At 33.1% G+C, this 26,398-nt stretch overlaps 1 protein-coding gene across 1 annotated transcript in view; it reads left to right on the forward strand.

Moving 5' to 3' along the window:
• LOC113523468 (nose resistant to fluoxetine protein 6-like) overlaps positions 1-26,398 on the forward strand; it is a 48,948-nt gene that overhangs the window by 4,897 nt on the left and 17,653 nt on the right. The window contains exon 2 of the mRNA XM_052895622.1: positions 25,580-25,752. Coding sequence (XP_052751582.1) covers positions 25,580-25,752 — 173 coding nt within the window. The remainder of the gene's footprint in view (positions 1-25,579; positions 25,753-26,398) is intronic.

Raw genomic sequence — 26,398 nt, forward strand, 5'->3', positions numbered from 1 at the left:
TATCATGAAGTACTCGTAAATGCCTTTATAAAAATACTATTCGCATCGACATGAGAGAAACATTCCGTAATTTGACGTGGGAAAATGTTTTTTCCAGAGCGTGGAGTGAAGACGTCATCAGATATATTATGAGTCTTTGTATTATGTTGTTAATGTTTTGGGAGTGCTTTGATTTGCTATGTCGGTTAGTTTGTTCGCGTGACCTGGATATGTTTACTGACCGGGATGAAAAGTAATAAGGCCTAACCTAAACCTAATAAACTTCTCTATCCCATATACTCGTAGTATGTGTGTACTAAATTTCATAGTAATTGCGTTAAGTAACTTATAAATAAACAAACTCACTTTCACATTTATAATAATAGTAAGGATTGTCTATATAACAGTTAATTACAAGTCCTGATTGTAGTGTAATATAAGCTAAGAAGTATAATTATTAATTATAATAACAGTATAATTAAATCTGTATAATTATATATTATACTTATGGAATTGTTTATTGCAAAAATAAATATTAAATTATGTTAGGCTAGTAGGTTATTTTGGCCACTCACGATAACAGACTGTTATTGTGAGTGGCCAAAATAATACTTCGAATCGGTTAAGAATATCTATTGTAGTTCATATAGATATTTTTGCTAATATAGAGCTTTTGCCAGTCATTGCAATGTTTGGAAAGCGGAGTAGATATCGCAGTTAGGCTTTTGGTGATGTTTTAAAAAGGAAGCCTTCCCGTCCTTCAACCTTTAAATTCACGTAGACGCCGCTTACGACATCAATGCGAAAAGAAGGCGTGGCGTATTCTATGCCTGGACCAACGACAATATATGATATGTAATGTATAAGTACATTAGTATTAAGTAATATATAATAACGTAGATTATTACTTTGAATATCACGGTCACCATTAATTACTCTATTTTAAATTAGTACATTACATATGTCATTAATCACTTATAAGTTATTTATTTCAACTGGTTTGAATAGAACCACTTCGAGTTGTAGTAATTAAAATAATTTTGCCAATGTCACGTGAACCCATCGGCCGTCGACAACCGTATTTGCAATAGAGGCCATTATGTTAGCCACATTTACAATTTAATATGTATATATAAATATAAATATAGTGCAGATTGTGTTATTTGGCACCATAACACAATCTGCACTATATTTATATGTATGGACTATGACTGGCCAGCAGACCAGTCGCAAAGTAGCAACCTCACTTCCTCTATCTCACACTATTTATTTTTTCTATTTTATCAAAAATGGTACTGTGAACAATAAGATGTTTAATTTTGAATATAAACTATATGCCTATTTTATACATATTAATATATAAAAAAATAAGAAACTTTGTATAACTGGAACAAAAAGATAGTTTTAAATAAGAAATGTAATTCAATCAGGTGCCTATAATTGTAAACCTTTCCATCTCAATATTCGGTATATAGAATCAGGAGAAATGTGTACTAAAATAAAAGAAAGATTTTTTTAAATCCGCTCACAATTAACAGAGAAATCGGTGGATATACACAAAAATAATATACAGTGGAACATAGAACCTCCTCCTTTTTTGAAATCGGTTAATAAAATACCGAAACCAGTTTTTATTTCCGATTGATATTGAGACATACACAGTGTTTAATATCATAAATTGTTATGTAATGATAATGAATAAAGGGTTTTCTTATATTAATTTAATTCAAGGTCATAATCATTTTAATGAAGTACGTAAGTATATGATTAAGCTCGTATGTTTTTTTATTATATCATATCAACTGTCCACTAATAAACTTAAGCTTTCTCCATAAGGGGAATTTTGCCAGTAGTTGTCACGCTTGGCAGGCGGATTGGCAACCGCAGTTAGACTTTAAGTGATATATTAAGAGGGACACTGCTCTCCATCCCTAGTCCATTAATTTCTCTAGTCGCCTCTTACGACACCCACGGGAAAGGTAGGGGTGGCTTATTCCATGCCGGAACCGCACGGCGAAGGTTTTTCGTTCTTATATTAATTTAATTCAAGGTCATAATCATTTTAATGATGTACGCAAGCATACGATTAAGTTTGTACGAATTTTTTTATTATATTTCATTAATTACAAGTTAAATATAATTTTGGGAAAAACTGTTTGTTGTTGACGTCAAGATGACTCGTCTATTTACGATGACATCATTTTAAATACATTTAGATATATCTGATTAAAAGTAAAGTACTTATTTAAAAAAAAAGTTGCAAAAAATTTTAGATTATTTACGTATTTGTTTTATTGATTTATTGATTTTTTATGATGCTTAGAATAGTAAAAAAGTTGACGGTCTAACTTTTGAAAAATGGTAACCGTCGTCTATTTATATGAGCCACATCATGGAAATTACAGAATACCCTGTGACGCGCATGATATCTCTTACTCGTGCATGGTATTTCTTATAACTACATCTCCTTCTAGAGTTATATCTCCATACATTGAAATAAAAAAAAAATTAAAAGATAAATTATTATCTATTCTTTTTTTACTAATAAATTCATACGCTTAAACGTACTTGTTATTTTTTTGTCTAGTGTCTCTGAATATTTTATTTAAGCAAATGTCATTATTGACGCATTGAAGATATTAAATTAGATATTATATTTCATATCGTTCGCCGTGTCGCCCGTTATGAGATTATTTCATATTAATAAAGATTTATGAAATAAAATCTACTAAAATGAAATATATTAATAAATTATTTTGTCCCATTCGTATTTCTATCTTATGTTTGCTTGGTTGTGTTTCGGTTTGAAGGGTGGGATATGGTGAGATATAAGTGAATTAACAGGGTACAAAGGAATAACGTCTGAGTCCTCTGGAATGGCAACGTATAGGGGGTATCATGGGCGAAACAGTATACTCTGTTATGTCCATGGTACTGCTCCTGTTTATAGACGACAGTTACCGCTTTCCATCAGGTGGGTCGTCAACTTGTTTGCCATTCTAAGTTGCATAAAAAAATGAATTTTTATATATAATTCGATACAAAACCACATTTTAATATAAATATGGTTACGGATGTATTTCCTGAAGGTGTTTTAAAGGTTTAAAATGAAATGATTATTTCGCCTGCGCAATCCGTATACGTTAGCGGGCAACCAGTGAGTAATGGTTGGCGAGGATGCAGGGTGTTCTTTGGATTTCGGACTTGGAATTTGATTTACTAACGGTGTTTTCCATCATTGGGGTACATTTTTTTTTTTAAATAATACTCTTTAGACGATAATCAATCAGAAAAAGCTATTATGAGAGCACTGTGTTGTAGATTTTTTAATATTTTAAAGACAGATGTATAAGAAGAATATACATTTTATACTAATATTATAAATGTTTTTTTTTTATACAACTTAGAATGGCAAACAAGCTAATGGCCCACCTGATGGAAAGTGGTAACCGTCGCCTATAGATATGAGCAGTACCATAGACATAACAGAGTATACTGTTTCGCCCATGATACCCCCCATGCGTTGCCATTCCTGAGAACTCGGGTGTTATTCCTCTGTACCCTGTAAATTCACGCCATATCCCATCCTTCAAACCGAAACATAGCCATGCACACACAACTGCTTCACGGTAAAAGCACGAATGGGACAGAGGTACCCAAGCAATCGACTTTTGTACAAAGTCTCCCTCTGGTAATTATAAATGTTACGTGATAATATACATACATACATATTTCTTACGTCGTTCGGTTAAAAATATTATATTTGATATTGTGTTTACGCAATTTTATTGGTATCACCGTATGGCCATACTATAATTTTAATCTATGGCGTCAACACGAAAGGTGATTGAACTTTACTAAGTCCCACTGTGAGTGTCCAGCTTGAATATGTTGGTTATGATTATGGTTAAAAAAAAAACACTCTTTTAAAGCTCAACAAATTAGTATTACTAATTTACTATAACTTATTATTGGCATTTATAAGTTTTATTACAGTACAATTAACACCTACGTATATATACTAAGCATATGATGTATCAATGATTAACACCCACTTTACAAGGATAAATTCTTTCTTTAACTCATTTTATTGTTTAATAAAAATTGTATTATAAATTCGTTAGTACAATTTATTTTATGTGCGAGGTTTTCCGGTTTCTCAGGAAATAGTTCGTTCATTGAAATGCCGTATAGCGAATATAAAAGCACTGATTCGCATATACACGTGTATCTATTTAAATTTATTATTGTCTTGCATTTATAATTTATACAACATACCTACTGAACAATTTACCACTTGTGTACATTACAATGGGCTATAATTAAAAAGAATTCACATTGCGGTTTTTGCTCATCAAAAAATAAATTGAGACTGTTTCACAAAAAAAAAAACCGACTTCAACTGTGGTAAAACCAGTTATTTTTATTTCAACACTAAACTACTGAAAAATTTGATAAAATCTCAATGGAACCAATGTATAAGCATATCCTTTTAGGTACAAAATATTTTTTCAAAACTGTTTATAACTGGCAGAGTTATGAGTTAATAAATAAATATATATATATATAAAAGTCGAATTGAGAACCTCCTTCTTTTTGAAGTCGGTTGAAAAAGCGACTTCAATCGTGAATGTATAGACACATCGAATACACTTACATTAAACATTATCTTTTGCCCTTTACTTCGCCCGCATGTGGTATTCGAATGTTCGTGGATTTTCTTTTGGATCAAAAGCCTGAATAAAAAATTTCACGTTACACACTTTTAAACTCATGAAATTTACAAAGTTTCAATTCCTATTTTACCTCTTTAAGGGGTAAAAAATTTTTTAAATTCTATTTATTCACCTACGCTATATAAAGGATTCTGTAAAATTTCAAGATTCTAAACTTTAGAGGATTTGACTACGGGTTACTATATTTATTTATTTATTTATTTGTTTATTTATTTATTTATTTATTTATTTATTTATTTATTTACTGTATGGATCAGTCAGTCAATCACTTAGCATTCTCCTTTACATATGTATATAGATTAAATTTATATGTAAATTAGAATACTGAATGGTGTATATAAGTCAGTTAGCCATTCCGCATCATCTTGTACTCGTGTATTAAATTAAATAAATAATTAATTACATTAAATGTAATTTAGAACGTACAATCACGTATCTACGTTTCGATTTTGTTTGGCAACAAATAATTTTTATACTTCTTAAAGAAAAATAACAACTGCAATCGTATCAGCATTAAGAAAATTTACAAAATCAGTTTAATATTTGCGAAGCTGTTTATACATTTAAAATATATAGATAAATGTTTATCCCAGATTCGCATGAATCCACGGGGCATGACTAGTTTTAATATGAAGTTTTCAAATTATTGGAAACTATTGCTGCTAATATCGACCAAATGTATGTCTCAACTTGTATTGCATCTAAGCAGCTAACTGGTTATTGCGGTAATCGGCAAGTCCCTATATCAGATGTGAGTTGTGTAATAGAAATGACAGTAGGTATTTATAAATAACAATTTATGGAACATTCGTCTATTATTTATGGTATGCGTTTTTTTTTATTTGGACCTCTTACGTGATATTTATCATTTGGTATTTAATTTTTTTTTCAATTATTATATCTTATATACATATATAAATCAATCGTAAGGTGTTCGTTAGTTTCGCGGAAACTTAAAAAGGTTCTTGACCGATTTGAATATTTCTTTTGTTTTTTTAATTATAATACAGAGGTGGTTAAAAAAGTCTGGATAAACCTAAAGTTCTGATAAAAAATTGAAAAAAAAAATAGATCATTTGTCTGGGAATCGCTACTTTGGATTAATTTTAATAGATGGCGCTGTAAGTGGCGATGGTTTTCACTAAGCTTGTTTGTTTTTCTTAATTGTAAATTAATAATAGTTACTTAACACTACAAAACCACATTTTGGATGAGTAAAACCGCAATTAAACTAAAGGCGGTTTCTTATATTATAATATGTATATATTTTATTCTTATGATGGTGTTAAATAAATATTACATAGACGTGTTACACTTAAATATTTACCTTTAAATATTGTACATGTAAGTGCTATTCAATTTGGAAAAAAAACATATTGGTGTTAAATTAGCAATATTATTAGTTTATGAAGTGTTATGTTATCCAATTTAAATATAAGACAATTTGTGTTATGCTTCCTATGTGAAAATTAACAATGTTGTAAAGTTATTGAATTTTATGTTGTATCTATGTTCGCTGAATAGATTAATAATCTAATAGATTTGGATATGGGGGAAAGGGATTGTTAGCAATGGAGTTCGACATTGCTAGCAATATGCCCTCCGACAATATCAGGTCGACCTCCACGTGGTTCCCCCTGGAAACCATCGTGAACAATTCTTGTTGAATTCGTCACGATGGGCTAACTGACCTGCTTCATCCTCATCTATCATCCCTCACTGGTGCCCCGCCGGTGTATACCGATAGCGCGGGTGGGGTTACCATTCCATTATCACCCATTAAAAAAAATAGATTTGGATAAAATTTTATGCAAATATAGACAATTATTTGCTTAGAATTACTTTTATACGAATAATTATTATATTATATTAAACATCATCATTATCATATAATTTAACTGTCCATTGCTGAACATAAGCCTTCCCCCTTGAGGGGAGGGGGGATGGCAATAGTTGCCACGCTTAGCAAGCGAATTAGCAACCGCAGTCAGGCTTTGGAGGTGTTTTAGGAGGAACGCTGCTGTTTATCCGTCGCCCTCCCTTAGTCGCCTTTTACGACACCCACGGGAACAGAAGGGGTGGCCTATTCTACGCCTTAATTAATAATATTATAACATATTATCATAATTAAAATATTATTATAAGAATTGTTATATTTAATTTATATATAATTATTATTATATTGAGTCTCTTCTATCTTCTATAAAAGATCATAAAAGATAAAAGAGATTCAAGATAAAAGAAGAGTTCAGATCGTGCTTGAGAAAATTTTGACAAAAAATTTTCTCAAGCACTATCGGAATTTGTATTATATCTTTATTTAGTAAATTCTTAATTGGAAGTTTTTCAAATTATGTTTGATAGTAATGTGTCACATCATAAACCTATCATGGCTGGATGACGTTTCGACGGTTTGAATACGGATGTTAAATATTTTATTACGGATCTTCATAAGTAAGTCAAAGTAGATATCGCAGTGTCATTAGTTTATACGAGTATTATACGCACGTCATATCAGCGGTTAACTGTCCACTGCTAAACATATGCCTCCCCCATAAGGGGGGATTTGCCAGTAGTTACCATGCTTGGTAAGCGGGTTGACAACCACCGGTTTTTGGTTAGGAGGTGATGTTTTAAAAGGGACGCTGCTGCCCATCTCCTAACCATTAAGTTCACCTGACCATTATATATGTATATATATATAAAATTGTGACAAAACCAGTAATTTTGATTTAACAATTAAAGAAGAATTTAACAAGAGAACCGATTTTGATAAAAAAAATTATGGGACAAATTTTTAAGTATATTCTTTCAGAGGAAAATGAATTTTTCATATATAGATTTAGAACTTATTAGAATATAGGAGTTATGAGTTAATAAACATAAAAAAATACAATCTAACCTCCTTTTGAAGTCGGTTGAACAGAATAAATAATTAAACATGTCCTAAAAGGACTCCATTCGATTTAACTCAGTAATAAACAAATCATGTCCAAAAAAGCGGATGAAAAATATGTACGTAAATAAACGTTTATGATGCTACCTACGTAATCAAATAGCCTTTATATGGTGTATCTAAATATTGATAGTAGTTGTAGTTAACAAGTTCTCGAGGAGTAAACAGAGACAATGTACTGCAGAGAAACTAGTTCTAGGACCTGTTGAATGCAACTCTTTGTCACATTGATTCCAGTGAATTGAATTGTTTTGTTTCCACACTACAACGATGCAATATTGAACGATTATAGAACTTTCCTTTGTGTAAGCAGCTAGCTGTTTGCTGCGGCTTTAGATATACGTACATAAGTACATTTTGTTCTATAAGGTTATGTTCGACAAAAAAATCTACTTCGATTATGATAAAACCAGATTGATTATGATTGAATGATTTGAATTATATATATATATATATATATATATATATATATATATATATATATATATATATATATATATATATAGAATCAGATAGAATCAGATAAAAAAAGAATTTTCCAAATTGGTTTACAGTTGCGGAGTTATGAGGTAACAAATAATTTAAAAAAATATAACCGAATTGAAAATCTTCTTGACTTTTGAAGTTGGTTAAAAAATAATTATTTTATTCTTAATACACTGAATTTATTAGTAACACTGTTATTATTTGAAACGAACAAAATACAATAATCAATTACAACAAGATACTTCGTTAGATTTAAAATTTAAAAATACTTTTTTTTTTGTTTATTTTAAATGTCTGCATTGTTTGTGTTAATAATGACTTTATTCTCAAAACAATAGTTACAGTATGTCATATTCAAAATTATGTATGCAATTTATTATTACATAGTTATGTCTTTATGTTTTTTGTTGGTTTGCGATGTAAAAAGAACTGCAATTAATGTGATAAATTTGCATACATGTCAATTATATAAATGTACAAATGTCAATATTCCGAATCAAACAGTTATTCGTTTACTTCTGTTTTCTTTTTTTTTATTTTCTTGTCATAATTATAAATTTAAATAATTTTAAAGAATATTTAGTATTATTATCTCGATTATGTTAATGTCGTATTTTAATTACGTTTTACAATTATTTTAGGAGATGATAATTTAAAAGTATTGAAACTAAGTTTCTTTCAACTTGAATGGTTCAATGCGATTTTTTTTAAATAACACATGTCTCAGTCCGTCAATTATAATATCAGACAAAATACGCAGATTACAAGTGCCATCGAAACGCGTGACTGCAAATTGTTTGATGTTTTTTTTTTGTAGTTGGAACTCAGTATGATTTTTTAGCAAACAATACTCGTAATATGTTAATGTGAATGATCGAAAAAATACTGATCAATATTGCATCATCGAAAAGCGATCTTTTAATAAAGTAATAAAGTCATTACTCAAATGACTGTTGAACAGTCTTCCGTAGATATGTAGATATAAACCGTGGGTACATTTTGAAAGACAGTATCACAGACCGGTATAGCCTGGCATTAGATTATATAGATAGAGTGTCGCCATACAAATGTCTCGCCAAAAACAGATAAACTTTTTTATCCACGTGTGCGTGAATAGGATTACCATAATGCATCTGTTATTGTTTATATTTATAATAAGTTTAGTATTTTGTAATCTTTTGGAGGAAACAATAAAGAGTATCTATCTGTTACTCAGTATATGGTAAAAATTATAGTGTAAGATTAAACTATAAAATAAAAACGATACAAAACTACGAATATATTTGAAAGAACAAGATAAATAATGCCAATTAGTATGATTAGTAATGCTTAATAATGATTTCTTTGATTTATGAGTAGAGACAAATATATATTTTTATTTTAAAATAATTAAAAATGGCCGCCATTTTAATTATTACATGTATATTAAAGGAGAAAAGCTTCAGTTAATACTTTTAATATTAATTTAGACGGAAGCTGCACTTCAATTGAATAAGCTAAATAGCAGCCTTTTTTGTCCATCGCAAGTAGTATTAAATTTTATACGACTGTTTGAGCCGTTAAGCCGCTAAGAGGTAAAAATCAAATAAATATACAAATAAACTCATTTAATATATATAATATTAGTATGGATTGTTGAAAATTAGGCGCCAGGATTCTAAATTGATTTCATATTTCACTGTAGATAAAAATTATTTGTTTTTGAAATTTGATAGCAAACTAGAGTATAACAGATTTTCCGATAAATTGACTATTATAAATGGTGCACGATGCATTTCCTGTTTCTGTTAAAAAGTGACGTACACGACAAATTCTTACGTATCACATAGCAATAGGGTTTAAATTTCTGTGCCATTTTATATCTGTTTTCTACGTTGATCTTTGTGTGGAGTTGATAGATAGGTAGGTAACTTAAATGGAATAGATGCAGTCAACAACAAAGTTTTAGCATATTTTTATAGAATTTATATTATGCTAAAAACACATCTTTCTCCTGGACTATATACAGGATGCGTATTTAGCCTTCCAAATATATGGATCTAGGGAAATTATAACACACTTACAGAGTGTAAATAAAATGTTTGTTTAAAAAAAATGCCCCTGGGACTGTAGATGTTCTTTTTTTTTAATGGGTGATGATAGAATAATAACCACGTCTGCGCTATCGGTATACACTGATGGGCCATTATTGAGTGATGAAAAGACAGGTCAGTGAGCCCATCGAGATGAATATACTTGGAATTTAGCACCATGGTTTCCAGGCGGGACCACGTGGAGGTTGATCTGGTTGGGTATATTGCTAGCAATAGGGCCCTTGGGGCAATTCCTTCCCGCTGCAGGCGTTTTTAGGTTACGGTAACCGCTTACCCAGCAGGTGGACTCTATGCTTGTTTACCACCTCAGTGGTCATCTTCAGTCAATACTAAATGTAGTCCACAAAAATGCCGCTTTATTTTTTTTTATAAACTTTATGGAATTTATCTTTATAGTCATTTATATTTACATGCTAAAGTCCAATAAGATGGTAACGACCATTATAAAATTTCCACTCTTATATAAAAGAGGTTTTGTGTGCTTACACGTTATATAGTTTGGCCATAATTCATGGCCAAAGTACATAAATTCTAATTAACAACTACTACAAGGCTATCGAGCAACGAATTGCCGGTGTTTATTAGGTACAATTGTTGTAAATGAAACGTGTATTATTTTGAGTAACACTCTCCAAAAAATATATCTAGAAGATTTTTTTAATGCAACTTAGAATGGCAAACAAGCTGACGGCCCACCTGATGGAAAGTGGTAACCGTCGCCTATAGACATGAGTAGTACCATGGATATAACAGAGTATACTATTTCGCTCATGATACCCCACACGCGTTGCCATTCCTGAGGACTCAGGTGTTATTCCTCTGTACCCTGTAAATTCACGCCATATCACACCCATCAAACCGAAACACAGCCATGCAAACATAACTGGTTCACGGTCGAAACACGAATAGGACAGAGGTACCGAAGCATAAAAAAACACTCACAAATTAGTTCACTTATAATTCCGTTAGGAATTAAAAATATACAATTTTCTATTTATATCTAACTCCGAATACTCATGCGGAAATATCAACTCAAACAAATTTTAATAACTTTAAACTTGATATTAACGTTTATATGGGTATGTAAGAAGGTCAGTCGCATTGCCTTAGCATTATACTATAGTTTGATAGTAAACATATATGTATATCAACATAAATGGAAAATTAAATACCTCCATTTTTTTATACAACTTAGAATGGCAAACAAGCTGACGGCCCACCTGATAGAAAGTTGTAACCGTCGCCTATAGACATGAGCAGTACCATGGTCATAACAGAGTATACTGTTTCGCCCATGATACCCCCTATGCGTTGCCATTCCTGAGGACTCAGGTGTTATTCCTCTGGTGTTATTCCTGATGGAAAGTGTTATTCCTCTGTACTCAGTAAATTCACGCCATATCCCAACCTTCAAACCGAAACACTGCCATGCAAACACAACCGCTTCACGGTTGAGACATGAATGGGACAGAGGTACCCAAGCAATCGACTTTTGTACAAAGTCTCCCATTTTAATTAGTTTCCACATAATTTCGATTTCATAATTTTTTTTTATCATTTCAGCCATTAATTATTCATTAAGTAACTTTTTTTATATCACTGAGGTGGCAAACAAGCATACGGCCCACCTGATGGTAAGTGGTTACCTTTGCCTATGAACACCTGCAATACCAGAGGTATTTTACGCGCGCGTTGCCGACACTAAAGAAACCTCTTTACTCCCTTTTTGAGGAACCCCATGCTGTAGTCGTTGGTAAAAGTTAGTTATTATAGGTATAAATCAGAAGGAGACAGTAAAAAACTCATGAGTTTTTTTTTTTAATGGGTACTAATGGAATAGTAACGTCGTCCGCGCTATCAGTATACGCTGGCGGGGCGCCTGTGAGGGTTGATAGGTGAGAATGAAAGCAGGTCGGTTAGCGTATTGTGACGAATTCCACCAGGATTATCCACGATGGTTTCCAGGAGAAGCCGCGTGGAGGTCGACCTGATACCCTATCAGGTATTATATATATATCAGTATTGCTAGTAATGGCAGTTGGAGGTTGATAGTTAAAATGAAAGGTTGTGCAACTTCTGGTGGCAGTCGAACATACGAGTATACTAATTGTAGCGGTATTAAACAAAATAATCCCAGGGTACGGAGGCATAACACTATAGTCCTCAGGAATGGCAATGCATGAGGAGCACCATGAGTATTATAGTCATAGTGTAGATTGAGATGTTCGTACTCCTGTTCACGTCTATAGTCGACGGTTATCGCTTTCCATCAGGTGGGCCGTTAGCTTGTTTGCCATTCTAAGTGTAATAAATTACAACGGTCGCGTCACATTCTGAAGTTTGTAGACAGCGGCCGCGTGACGTATGTACCTACAGACGCATCCTGCATTTCAAACGCAGTGCATACCAAACATCTACCGTCGCTATTGTGACGCAGAGAAATAGCCTTTTATACATAACTAAACTTTACCCGCGACTTCGATCATATCACTGGTATATGTAAGTATTTATTAACTGGGATAAAAAGTAGTCTATGTTCTTCTCCAAGTCTCCAAACCTCCAAGTATGTGTAGTTATTTTTTGTGAAAATGAAATAATGTCCTCGCTTGCGCTATCGGTATACACTGGCGGGGCACCAGTGATAGATGATAGGTGAGGATGAAAGCAGGTCAGTTAGCCCACTGTGACGAATGCACAAGAATTAACCACGATGGTTTCCAGGGGGAACCACGTGGAGGTCGACCTGATAGCGTATATTACTAGCAACCTCTTACTTTTTTTTACCACTGAGGTGGCAAATAAGCACTATATCTGCGGAACCTATCTATTCTAAGCATATATCTTGCGGAAAATGCTCAGATGCAATGCTCATACTAATATAAATAAGTAGTTACTAAGAATAATTTTAATTTTTTTTGTTTTCCCTCTTAATACAATAAAAAATACTACAATTGTGTACATAATTGTGTATTGAACTATGTTGTTTCATTTGAGATTTCAACAAGTATGTAATTGGTAGATCGTAAAGTGTTTCGTCAGTGAAAAGTAAATCTTGGGTCTAATCAAGTCGGTCACCCTGCAGTATACATTACTAATACACTAGTATAAATTGTTCTTTAAACTTTTCATAGAATTAAAACAATGTATAATATAATATATACAATTTTACTCTCGACGTTTATAAAAATATTTCCCAATAAAATTAACTTCCATAATGTTAAACTACAGAAATGTAATTAAATTAGTTCACCAATACGACGACATATTGAATTGAATACTCCGTTTTGCCACGTTTAAATGGCTCTCAAGTCACGGTCGTCTCATTTGACTTTATGCTAGATCACATACATCTAGATAGAGTGACTCACTGAACCCGCTTTGTCAAAGAACAGTCCAAGTTTTTTAATCTTGTGTACTATAATAGGAATACAAGAATATATATTTATTACTCAGTATGTGGGTGAAATGTATATAACAAGGTAAGGTTAAGTTGAAAAAGAAACAATAGACAATTCTTACGTCTATAACATATTTAAAAAGAAAAAGACAAATAAAGATAGACAAAGCGTAATAATTATAGTGATATTTATAAATATTCATATGTGGATATTCAGGATCCATTTCAGATTTAGAATTTTTTTATATTACATTTATTAATTTGAATATTTACTTATACATACATTGTATATTTTTAATTATTAGAGAAAAAATAGATCCAAATTATTTATTTGATATTAAAGGATAATCATGGCTGTTCTAAATTGTAATTGAAAATATTCTCTTGATACGGAATTTTTTATCGACTTATTTGCAACACAAAAAGATAATGCGCTTATTTTCTTTTAAAAAAGTTACGTTTTTAATATTCTATGCTACATCTGAAGGTGTGTGAGCCAATGTTTATATGTAATAAATGATTTAGGTACCTACGGACAATTCAAATAAAGGCGACTTTAGGTCCTCAAGGCCCACTTCACTTACACTTGAACTGAAGACTAGAAGCACATATATATATTATTACGAACGATCATGTTAACTCACAGTGAATATGTATGACTATTCTGGGAGAGATTGAGACCAAAAGCTAATAGTGGCCAGCTCCACTTTTTTTATAATTAAAAAAGGGGCACAGGTATCAGTATGGGAATACAAGGTTGTGTTAAATCTTGACGATGTAAGATCTCCTATAATTTAGGTTGAAATTCTTCACTTACGAGTAAGTTTTTTTTTATACTACTTAGAATGGCAAACAAGTTGACGGCCCACCTGATGGAAAGTGGTAACCGTCACCTATAGACATGAGCAGTACCATGGACATAACAGAGTATACTGTTTTGCCCATAATACCCCCCATGCGTTGCCATTCCTGAGGACTCAGGTGTTATTCCTCTGTACCCTGTGAATTCACGTCATATCCCACCCTTCAAACCGAAATACAGCCATGCAAACACAACTGCTTCACGGTTGAAACACGAATGGGACAGAGGTACCCAAGCAATCGACTTTTGTACAAATTCTCCCTCTGGTATTAAGCATTAAATATATGGCTTTGATTACCAGACTAAAGTAACAAAGAGTTTGGTTACTTCCATATTTATTTCTTTGTATTTCCATTTTATGCTTATTGCTATAATGAACAAACTCGGCAAGATTTTTGTTTCTTTTTAATCTGGCATGAAAATGTCATCTCTCCGTTTCCATATTTGTCTTGTACAGACGTCACGAATTTGAGATCATTGTCGTTTGAACTCGACGACGAAAATAATGTATTAGTCATAAAAACACTTAATTACAGGTAAAATATTTATTTTTATCTAAAAAATATTTTAAAAATATGCAAATTACAGATTTTTGTTCATGAAGAAGAACAGAGTTAGCTAAGCAAGCTCCTCTCTCTCTTGCATTGAAACTACTCAATGATGTTTTGAGCCGATATCCGCAATTAGACGTGTTTACCTCTAACTTGCTGGAGTTTCGTCGGATGACCACAGACTGTTTGTGCTCAGAGATATAGATGTTGTTTCTATTATAGTTATGTTGTGATTTGAATCTAATTAATATTATTCCATTTAATTATACATGTGTTACTGTACTGATGTTTTCCTGGGTGAGCGTATTGGGAGACTGTAAAGCTCACTCAGTTAATAAAATAAATAAATGTTTGCGATTAATTTAATAGATAATGTAGTCCAAACTAAAAGTTGAAACAATACAATTTTGATTTTAAGCATTATCCCTTCACCTATTTTCACACGGTCACGTAATAAATACGTATTCTGATATTAATTTTGAAAAAGGTCTGATTTAGATTTATTTCTATTTTCTAGCCTTTCTAGGTAACCTTAACTTAGAAGGTAATCTTCATAAAAAATCTCAATCCGTAGATGTTTAAATTCTCATTATTTTGTTATAATAAAAGTTTGCATTTTAATTTTAATAAGACTAATGTGATTAGTTTTAACGTTTTTATTAACGTATTTTATTAACATAACCATTATTAAAATAAATTCGTAGTGGTCGATTGACGTAGATTTCAATAAAGTATGTATTTTAATTTTTAATTTTAATAAGTTAATAAAAATTTTAAATAAAGAATATTAACGCTCTGGTGAACAGTATATATATAAAGGCGTAGAGTTAAACCGACATAATGTTTTCACTAGAAGTAAGTATTTTGGAACAGATTACAAAATACTTATGACACCATAGTTACATATTTATTTAGTTAGTATTATACGAACATCAATGTTATATAATATAAACACCATCGTATGTATTTAAAACACATATTATGGTGTTTATGTAACAACCGTAAGTTATTCATAAATTTAGTAATATTAGCATATATAATACCTTCCTTTTTTATACACGTATGTATAAAGTTGTTGCTGTCAATTCTCAATTTTTTTTGTGTATATAATTTTCCAAATCCAAATATCCAAAGTTAAGTTCTTTTGAATACACTTTTTTATATACAACTTAGAATGGCAAGCAAGCTGACGGCCCACCTGATGGAAAGTGGTAACCGTCGCCTATAGACATGAGCAGTACCCCCATGCGTTGCCATTCCTGAGGACTCAGGTATTATTTCTCTGTACTTAGTAAATTCACGCCATATTCCATCCTTCAAATCGAAACACAGCCATGCAAACACAGCTGCTTCACGGTTGAAATACGAATAGGACAGAGGTACCCAAGCAATCGACTTTTGTACAAAGTCTCCCTCTGGTAAAAGAAATTGTTACGAAAAGTACATGCATTTACGATATTCATTCAATTAAATTCAAATATATATTGCGGTCTACAAGGCTATAAAAGTTCTTATACATGCATCTATGTGCAAATAGTTACTCGCTCCGGCCTCTCACCACGTATGGGTGCAAATTGCACATACAAATTTTCCGTAAAAGTACCTAAATGATAGTAAAACCTACATCAAACGTTCGTAGTTCAAAAGAAGTAATCGAAGAAACGGACAGATGTGGGCAGCAACTTTGTTTTATAGTATTTAAAGATAAAACATAACAGAGGAGAGCGTGCCTTTAATCATTAAAATATTATCTTTTAATTTCTGTATGATTTCATTAAATCATATAAGAATCTAAATATATCAATTATAAATAAAATTAAAGAAATAAATTATGAAAATTGAGTAAAATCAATTAAATATAAATAGACTGGTTTATTTTTAATTTGTTTAAATAAATTATCTGTTGAATTTAATTAATTAATTAATTTTAGACTCTAGTTTGTATTTTTGATCGATCAATATCAATCGACTTCTATTTGCTCATGGTTGTGGGCATACTTTGTCATTATATTTAGTATGCATTGGTTTCTAAGACTTAGACGTAAAATTACACAATTTGGGTCAATACCACAGTGCAGCGTGGTGCGGGCGCGTATTGAATTCCGGCGAGGTAAGTGGCAGTGTCCCGAAACTGTTTAGGCATTCGCGACGAGTCCCAAGGCCAGCCAACTGGTGACTGCTAATGTAGAATCCCCCGGCGTAGGTACACTGTGATCCGACTTTATTAAGAGAACTCTTTGAATGTAGTTTGATACACTTCATGCGTAATACGACATACATATATTTAGGTATGTAATTTTCAATTTCAAGTAACGTTCTTCTGTTTTTTTTTTTTAATATGGTAATAATTATTTTTCTTAAAGGAGAGATGAGACTTTTTTTGAAGTTGTAGTCGTATATTTAAATAAATATTAATAAAAAGTCGAAAAAGGACTCGGATAAACAATTATCCTGAAAGCAAGATTAAGGTTGCTTGCTTGGGTAGCTCTGTTCCACTTCTGTTTCTTGCGACAAGCAAAATATACAAGTTTTTGTATGGTTAAATTTAAATGGCTAAGTTTCTATTTGAAGGAATGCAAAGTTTCAGTTAAAAGGATAGGCAAGACGAAGTGGTAATAGGCTGCAACAACCAACGGTAATAATGTATGGGGGAAAAAGGTTCTTGAGTGGCGACCCCCACTAGTAGACCGTAGGATGACTCCCAACTAGATGGAGTGACGACCTCAAATGCATTTCAGGGAGTCAGTGGATGCAAGTGGTTCAGGACCGTCCCTTATGATAGTCTTTGTGGAAGGTTTATGTTCAGCAGTAGACGGTTAATAGCTGATATGATGATGATGATGAAAATTGTAGTATTATTACTGGGTATAGAGGTATAACACCATAGTTCTGGGGAGAAAGGGATTGTTAGTAATGGAGACTGGGAATCCTATTGCTAGCAATATACTTAACCAGGTCGACCTCGTTCTTCCCCCTGGAAACTATCATGGTTAACTCCTGATGAATTCATCATGATAGGCTAACTGGCCTGTTTTCATTCTCATCTATCACCCTTCACAGGTGCTCCGCCAGCGTATCCCGTTAGCGCAGGCGGAGTTACGATACCATTTTCACCCATCAAAAAAAACACCATAGTTCTTAGGAATAGTAATGCATGATCGTCATGGAAGTCAAGTATTTTGCAGTGTTCTATAATGTTGTTTATGTTTGTAAGTGATTATTACATGCCATCAGCTTACGTCATTGTTTCTAAACAATTTTTATGTCATGACCCACGACAAAAGCGAAAATGGTTACGGAAAAATCTTGCAATCCCGTCACTATATATTTTGATAAAAAAATTTTATGCAACTTAGAATGTCAAACAAGCTGACGGTCCACCTGATAGAAAGTGGTAACCGTTGCCTATAAACATGAGCTGTACCATGGATATAACAGAGTATACTCTTTTGCCCATGATACCCCCCATGTGTTGCCATTCCTGAGGACTCAGGTGTTATTCCCTTGTATTCTATTTTAAATAATAATTAGTCCTTTCCCTGTATTTACTACAATCACAATATTAGTGTGATAAAAAAAAAACAAGTGACGATAAAAAAAGACAATCCAGCAATAGGGTCGATTCGTACATGAACAACTACTAATTAATAATTGTAGCTATTACTAGAAGCGTATAGTCAATGAAATTAATAATCGAATAATTTGCAAATCAATCGAATAATCCGAATTAATTGCTCAGTTGCTAAAACAGTAAATTGCTAACTCAGTAAAACCTCCTAATCTTTAGTTTTTATAAATAAGGGGATTTTTCTGAGCTTCTTAAATGACAGCGACCTGTCCTCGCTATTGGATACGGGCGACGCCGCGACGGGTCAGCTCGAAATATAGGAGATAGAACCAAGAATGTAGTAATGAAAATGGAGACGATTGTATATAGTTGGACACGATGGGTGTTGGTGGAGATATATATATATATATATATATATATAAAATGAATACGGGGAAATTATTTACCGATTACGTAGGTACCATATTAGGTACCAACATAATGTCCTATGAGATGCTGTGCCTATTTTCTAACTACTTTGTTAACCTCGTAATAACATTTGTACCTACATTTTTATAATTGTACTGGTTGAGTTAATAAACAGGCAGTTTATTAGCTACATTTATCATTTAGATATTATTGTGTGTGACTGTACAAAACAATGCAAAACTGGTTTTTTATAAGACCGGTTTTTAAAAATGACGGATGAGGTACGTTTCGGATAGAACATGTCCAGATTTTGTAAGTATCAAGTTATGTTATAGAGTAATAATACGCAATTTGTCCTAATGTCATATACATACATATATATATATATATATATATATATATATATATATATATATTATATATATATATAATATATATTTTTATATATATATATATATATATATATATTTTATACGTAATATCACATTTTTATTTCATCTCCTGATATTATAAGAAGTGTCCATAGTGATAGTCTGTGCCTTGAAACCTGTAGAAATTAGATAAGTTTTATTCAGAAACTCCGCATTGAATTATCCGCATTAAGTCGGATTCAATTAGATTCTATTGCATTTAATTTAGGGTTGAAAATTAGCAAAATCTATGCTATTAAATAAAAGCTGTGATTTTATTTAAAGAAGCAACACTGCAGATAGATATTCAGTCAATTTCCAGTAGTTAATAGTAGGCGTTTGAAGAAGAAATCTCTTTTTAATTTATTATTAATCCATATGGATTTAACAAAGAAAATAAAACAACACTATTGCAAGTGAAATTACTCCAAATAAAGATTTGCCAGCACGATGCAGCCTTACTCACTGTCTTATAAACAAACATCTTGTACAAATTCCACAGCGCCATCTACCTAGTTCCATATTAAACAGATGGTAACAAATTTTTTCTATTTTTTTCTTCAACCTTAAAAGGTGGCATTAATCTGAGTTTAGATTTGATATATCATTCTCAATTGCGAATGGGTTATAGTAGTATTTATTTTAGAATCTTGTTAAAATTGTTGTATCGGTGGTTTTTTTATTCTACAACTGTCTATGTGACATCATTTTTTATTAGCCCGGTAGGGGAAGATGCATACATACATACATATCTGTCACGCCTGTCTCCCATTAGGGTAGGCAGAAACAATGGAACGCCAAATGCTTCGATTCAAACAAACCTCTTTCGCTTCTTCCACATTCATCAATCTTGTCATACACGCTCGTCGGTTACGGGTACTTTTAATTTGGCCCTTCTTCAGCACGTCGCCTATTTGGTCGACATACGTCCGTCTAGGACGGCCCCTACCGACATCTCCATTCATTCTTGCTCGATAAATCTCTTTCGTAATTCTTCTTTCATCCATCCTCTCCAAATGACCAAACCAACGCAACATTCCTTTTTCGATTTTGGTCACTACATCGACTTTCAGTCCACACTTCTCTCTAATCACATTGTTTCTTACTCTATCTTTTAAAGTAATACCACACATACTTCTCAAAGCTCTCATCTGTACAGCATTTATCTTACTTTCATGCTTCTTCTGCCATACCCACGATTCGCTTCCATACATGAGTGTTGGTGTCAGTACTCCTTGAATTATAGCAAGGCGAGCTTTGCTCGATACATTTTTACTTGACATAATCGAGAGCAGTGCACCGTTAACACTGTTTCCCGCTTTAACTCTCCTCTCAATATCTCTTTCACACTTCCCATCCCTCGTAAACAAAGAACCTAAATATAGAAACTCACTCACTTGCTCCACTTTTTCATCTCCTATCATAATCTGGCATGCCGTTAAACTTTCATTCCTCTCAAAAACCATTACCTTCGTCTTCTTCGCATTTATTTTCATACCTTTTCTTGCATACGCTTCATTCATTATAGTCACCATTTGTTGTAATTCATACTCCGACGATGCAAAAAGTACTTGGTCGTCGGCGTATAAAAGAGTCTTAAACAGAGACTCATTCATCCTGAATCCACAATTAGATCCTTTCAAATCGGTCAAGCAACTGTCCATAAATAGGTTGAACAGCCAAGGAGACGCTACACAGCCCTGTCTAACACCGCGTTCAATGCCAAACCAGTCTGTATAGACTCCATTTATTCTGACACAGGCATTTGAATCCTTATATAAAGATTTGAATGCCCGTATCAAATGGCTGCTCACCCCATACATTGCCAGTGTTGACCACAGTTCCTTCCTCTCCACTCTATCATAAGCCTTTTCAAGGTCAATGAAGGCGCAGAAAACCTTCTGATGTTGAGCTAAGGTTTTCTCTGTTATGCACCTTAAGGAAAAGACTTGATCCGTACATCCCATACCCTTTCGAAACCCTGCTTGCACATCCCAAATTTTACTTTCCGTCTCATTCATCACTCTTTTAATCAAAATCCTAGCATACAATTTGCCTACAACACTAAGAAGGCTTATTCCGCGGAAATTTTTGCACTCCTGCTGTGACCCGCTGCCTTTATATAGTGGCACAATAACAGGGGAAGATGTTATTATGCAAATCGCATGTGATGACTAAAATATAACTGTTTAACTTTGTATTCAAAAGATGTAGGAATTATAGATACGAGTATGCCATTTGCATAATATATATGGCTGTGTAATCCCGGCATAGAGTAGACCACCCCTTCCTTTACAATACCCAGAGGGAGACTTTGTACAAAAGCCGATTGCTTGGGTACCTCTGTTCCAGTCGTGTTTCAACCGTGAAGCAGCTGTGTGTGCATGGCTGTGTTTCGGTTTGAAGGGTGGGATATGGCGTGAATTTACTGGGTACAGAGGAATAACACCTGAGTACTCAGGAATGGCAACGCATGGGGGTATCATGGGGGAAACAGTATAGTTTATTATGTCCATGGTACTGCTCATGTATATAGGCGACGGTTACCACTTTCCATCAGGTGGACCGTCAGCTTTGTTTGTCATTCTAAGTTGTATAAAAAAAAGCACCCACAGAGGATGTCATAAGAGGCGACTAAAAAACTTAATGGTCGAAGGATGGGCAGCGGCGTTCGTCTTGAAACATCATCAAAGCCTTATTGCGGTTTTTTTTTTGATGGGTGAAAATGGTATGATAACCCGCGATAATGGTATTGCGACGTTGCCACATTTCAGCAAGTTAAAATATGAACGCTTTGAAAGTTACGTTTCATACTTGCAATTTATATATATGATATTATATATATTATGATGGTATGCTATCAGCCATCAAGTATCCACTGCTGAACATAGGCCTCCCCTTTGGGGGATATGTCAGTAGCTGCGACGCTTGGTAGGCGGATTAGCAACCGCAGTAAGGCGGAAGGAAAGGGATTGTTAGTAATGGAGACTGAGAATCTCATTGCTAGCAATATACCCAACCAGGTCCACCTCCCCGCGGTTCCCCCTGGAAATTATCATGGTTAATTCCTGATGAATTTATCATGATGGGCTAACTGGCCTGTTTTCATTCTCATCTATCACCCTTCACTGGTGCTCCGCCAGCGTATCCCGTTAGCGCAGGCGGGGTTACCATACCATTTTCGACCATAAAAAAAAACATGTAACTACCTAATTATAATAAAACGTTGCGCATATAAAAGCCCTTTGTAGGTCAACGACCTTCGGTTGATATAATAAAATATTGATTTATTGGTACAGAGAGCAGAAAAAATATTAAATGAATGTTTTATTATTAAAAACTTTTTTTTTTTAATATTTTTAGTCTTTGACGTAGAATGATGTAGAATGAGTTATATTTTACAAATATTGTATTAGGTACATACATACATTTAGTACACATGTAAAATGTATTGTAAATAAATTTTATAGAATGTAAGAGATGCGTCATTTGACGTGTTGTTTTAAAAGACTTAGTATTTTAGCGGAGTAAATAAAAAAATAAAAAAAAAATAATTAGGTAATTTAACACAAGGCAGATTGGATTCCTATAAATCTAAAAATTGTTGCCGTCTCAATGTAAGTGGGAAACCATTAAACTCGTGAGGACGATTACAAGGACCGGCCATTTTTCCGCAAACCGTTTCCCTTTGTCAGCTAACAAAGAAATTGCCACATTGACGAATGTAGCCAGTTCCTATCAATTGTCTTCTGAACTACCAAATTGAGGTATTAATTTTGTATGCCGTAGTGTGTGTGTGTGTAGGGGTTGTTTTATGCGTCGGTATTTTAGACGTAAATTGAATGGATATCAAAGATTTTAGTTTTTTGATATGCAATACAAAGCTTTAACAATATATGAAATTTAAATGAGTGAGACATAAGTACATTGGGTACTTCTGTCTCTCTCGTGTTGCATGTGTGTTTGATTGAGGAGATGTACTTGCATGGTTTTATTTCAGTTTGAAGGAATATGGTAGGGAAATTATAAGCATAATACCATACTTCTTAGGCGTGACAACGCCGGGTTACCATGAGTATATACTCTGTAATGTTTATGGTGCTGCTCATGTCTGTAGGTAACAATTACTATTATCCACTAAATAGACAGTCTGCTAGTTTTTTTTTATTTTAAATTAGATAAATAAATAAAAAAACATGAAAGCGATAAGCTCGTTTCGACTGGCAAAATATGGAATATACCACATAGGAGCGTCCATAGAGGATCTCTTCTACGAATCATATGTCCTTGATGAAGGTTAACAGGAAGATATCATCATCATAGCATGATATAAATTACAAACATTGCGTTTTACCAAATAACTAGAGTACTTAAATAACTTAAATAACATACAAGTATATAATCTTCTGAAAATACTTTATAAACAAGTTGCGATAACTGTTTTTTAAGAAAAAAATATGAAATACATAATTTTTTTCTGCATTCTGTACTAGCACGGGTAAAGTACTTTGCGAGTAAAAATTTACTACGCTAAATGAGGGTCGATGACCTACATGGGACCTTTGATGTACACGACTTTTTTTGGCAATCTGCAAGTGTATAATCACAGTTCAAAGAACTGGGAGAATTTAGGTGTTTTTAGTGTGTCTATTATGAGTTATGCCAGGTGAGGATCAAGTCATTTGGGTCATAGTCATGAATTTATAAGAATTTTCCACGATAATTTTTAGAGGTACAGCATGTATTTTTTCAAATTGAAAATAATGGGATGGTAGAAATTAGTAACTTAACAGCTAGAAATACACTTCGTCAGGTCGACCTCCTCGCAGTTACCATTGGAAACAATAGTGCTTAGTTCTATGTGAATTCATCACGATGGTCTACCTGACCTGCCTTTTCATCCTCACCTATCATCCCTCACTGATACCCCGCTAGCAAATACTGTTAGCGCAGGTGAGGGTACTATTTCATTGTCATCCATTAAAAAAAGGAAAAAGAATAGACTTTTTAAAAACTTTATTAGTTACCATTTTAAAATTAAAGTTGAAATAAAATTAAAATATTTGGTGCAAGACATAATTGGATTGTAATTTGTACCACCTACGAATCGGACTTCATAAGCTAAACTGTTTGCGATACGCTCCAAAAACTTCGATTTGTTATTCAAATGAAGCTTAAATACCGACTGTTGAATAAACTTTGTTTTCCGTCAACAATGGAGTTTGTTTAGATTTTCTTTAAAGTAAGAATTAATGTTTGATGGCGACTATGAGTTTTGTTTATGTTCTAAGTCAACTGTTGACATTAGACTTTTCCATTACTTGTTCTAAACAAGTTATTTAAATATTCGTCAGAAATAAGTGCAATGACTTCAATATTACAAATGAAATATTATCCAACTGTTAAATAAATAAGATCATAAAGGTTTTCGAATTTCGAATCGAAATTTATTTATTTATTTAAATTTTATTGATCAATAAAATGTGGTACAAAAGGTGGACTTAATGCCATAAGCATTCTCTACCAGTCAACATTTAGGGACATTTAGGACCATTGAGGTGGTAAACAAGCATACAACCCATCTGATGGTAAGCAGTTACCGTAGCCTATAAACGCCTGCAATACCAGAGGTATTACGCGCGCGTTGCTGACCCTGAAGAAACCTCTTTACCCCCCTTTTGAAGAAATTTAATTTTTATGATAAATTAAATGCCTACCCCGGGTGCATTAATGAACAAAATGTGAGCAGATCTTACCTTTTACTCATTCATTTCTGTATATGGAGATTTTCCAACTTAATTTTTTTCATTTTTGGACATTATTTTTCAAAGATTTTTCTTATATATGAACCTTGTTCTTTTAATTACAAACACAACAATAAGCAGACAATCGCATGCAGACATTTTGAAATGAAACACTTCAATTGGGCAATTGATTTTTATTTATATAAATATTTAATTCTATTTATGACTTTTTCTATGATTATTACTTACATTCTTGCCCGTTACAAGTGTATTTTTTGTATGGGACTATGTATGAATATTGATTCATTTTTATCAATGATTTGGTATAGCATCGTTTTCTCTTCTATTTATTATTATCACTTAATTAATATTAATATTTTTTTCCCCAGTGTTCGACGCATCAGCCAAATCCCCCCAGGGCTTGCTGTTCGGATCTTCATTTCACCTGGGCAACTTCGACGAATGCCTTGCAATAGAAGACCAAGTTGATGACGGGACGGTGGTTTATGGACAGTATTGTTTGGCCAATATTAAATGGCGGAGATCTGAGGCACACAAAAAGGTATGTTTTTTAACAGATTAAAACGGAACAGTAATCTCGCTTGTGTTATTTGTATATGCTGATGAGTAATAGTTTTTTTATGGGTGAAATAAAAATGAAATGGTTATTTGTTTAGAATTATTTTATTTAATTCCGCTACCAATAGTATGTGTGTGACTGCCAATACTTGAAGATTGACTACCATCAATACTATCATAAGTTTTACAATATTCCATTTTAATCCTCAGTCTCCAAATTTTTTTTTTATACAACTTAGAATGGCAAACAAGCTGACGGCCCACCTGATGGAAAGTGGTAACCACCGCCTATAGACATAAGCAGTACCATGGACATAACAGAGTATACTGTTTCGCTCATGATACCCCCATGCGTTGCCATTCCTGAGGACTCAGGTGTTATTCCTCTGTACCCAGTAAATTCACGCCATATCCCACCCTTCAAACCGAAACACAGCAATGCAAACACAACTGCTTTACGGTTGAAACACGAATGGGACAGAGGTACCCAAGCAATCGACTTTTGTACAAAGTCTCCCTCTGGTAAATCCAATCAGTTATCTTCTCTCACATATACATGCACTTTTATATTTACCACTCACATTTCATATACACTCACACAAATGTACTATTTCCGTCACACACTTCTT

This window comes from Galleria mellonella, unplaced genomic scaffold, assembly GCF_026898425.1.
Source record: "Galleria mellonella isolate WM207_F2 unplaced genomic scaffold, CSIRO_AGI_GalMel_v1 utg300, whole genome shotgun sequence".
NCBI classification, from domain to species: Eukaryota; Metazoa; Arthropoda; class Insecta; order Lepidoptera; family Pyralidae; genus Galleria; species Galleria mellonella.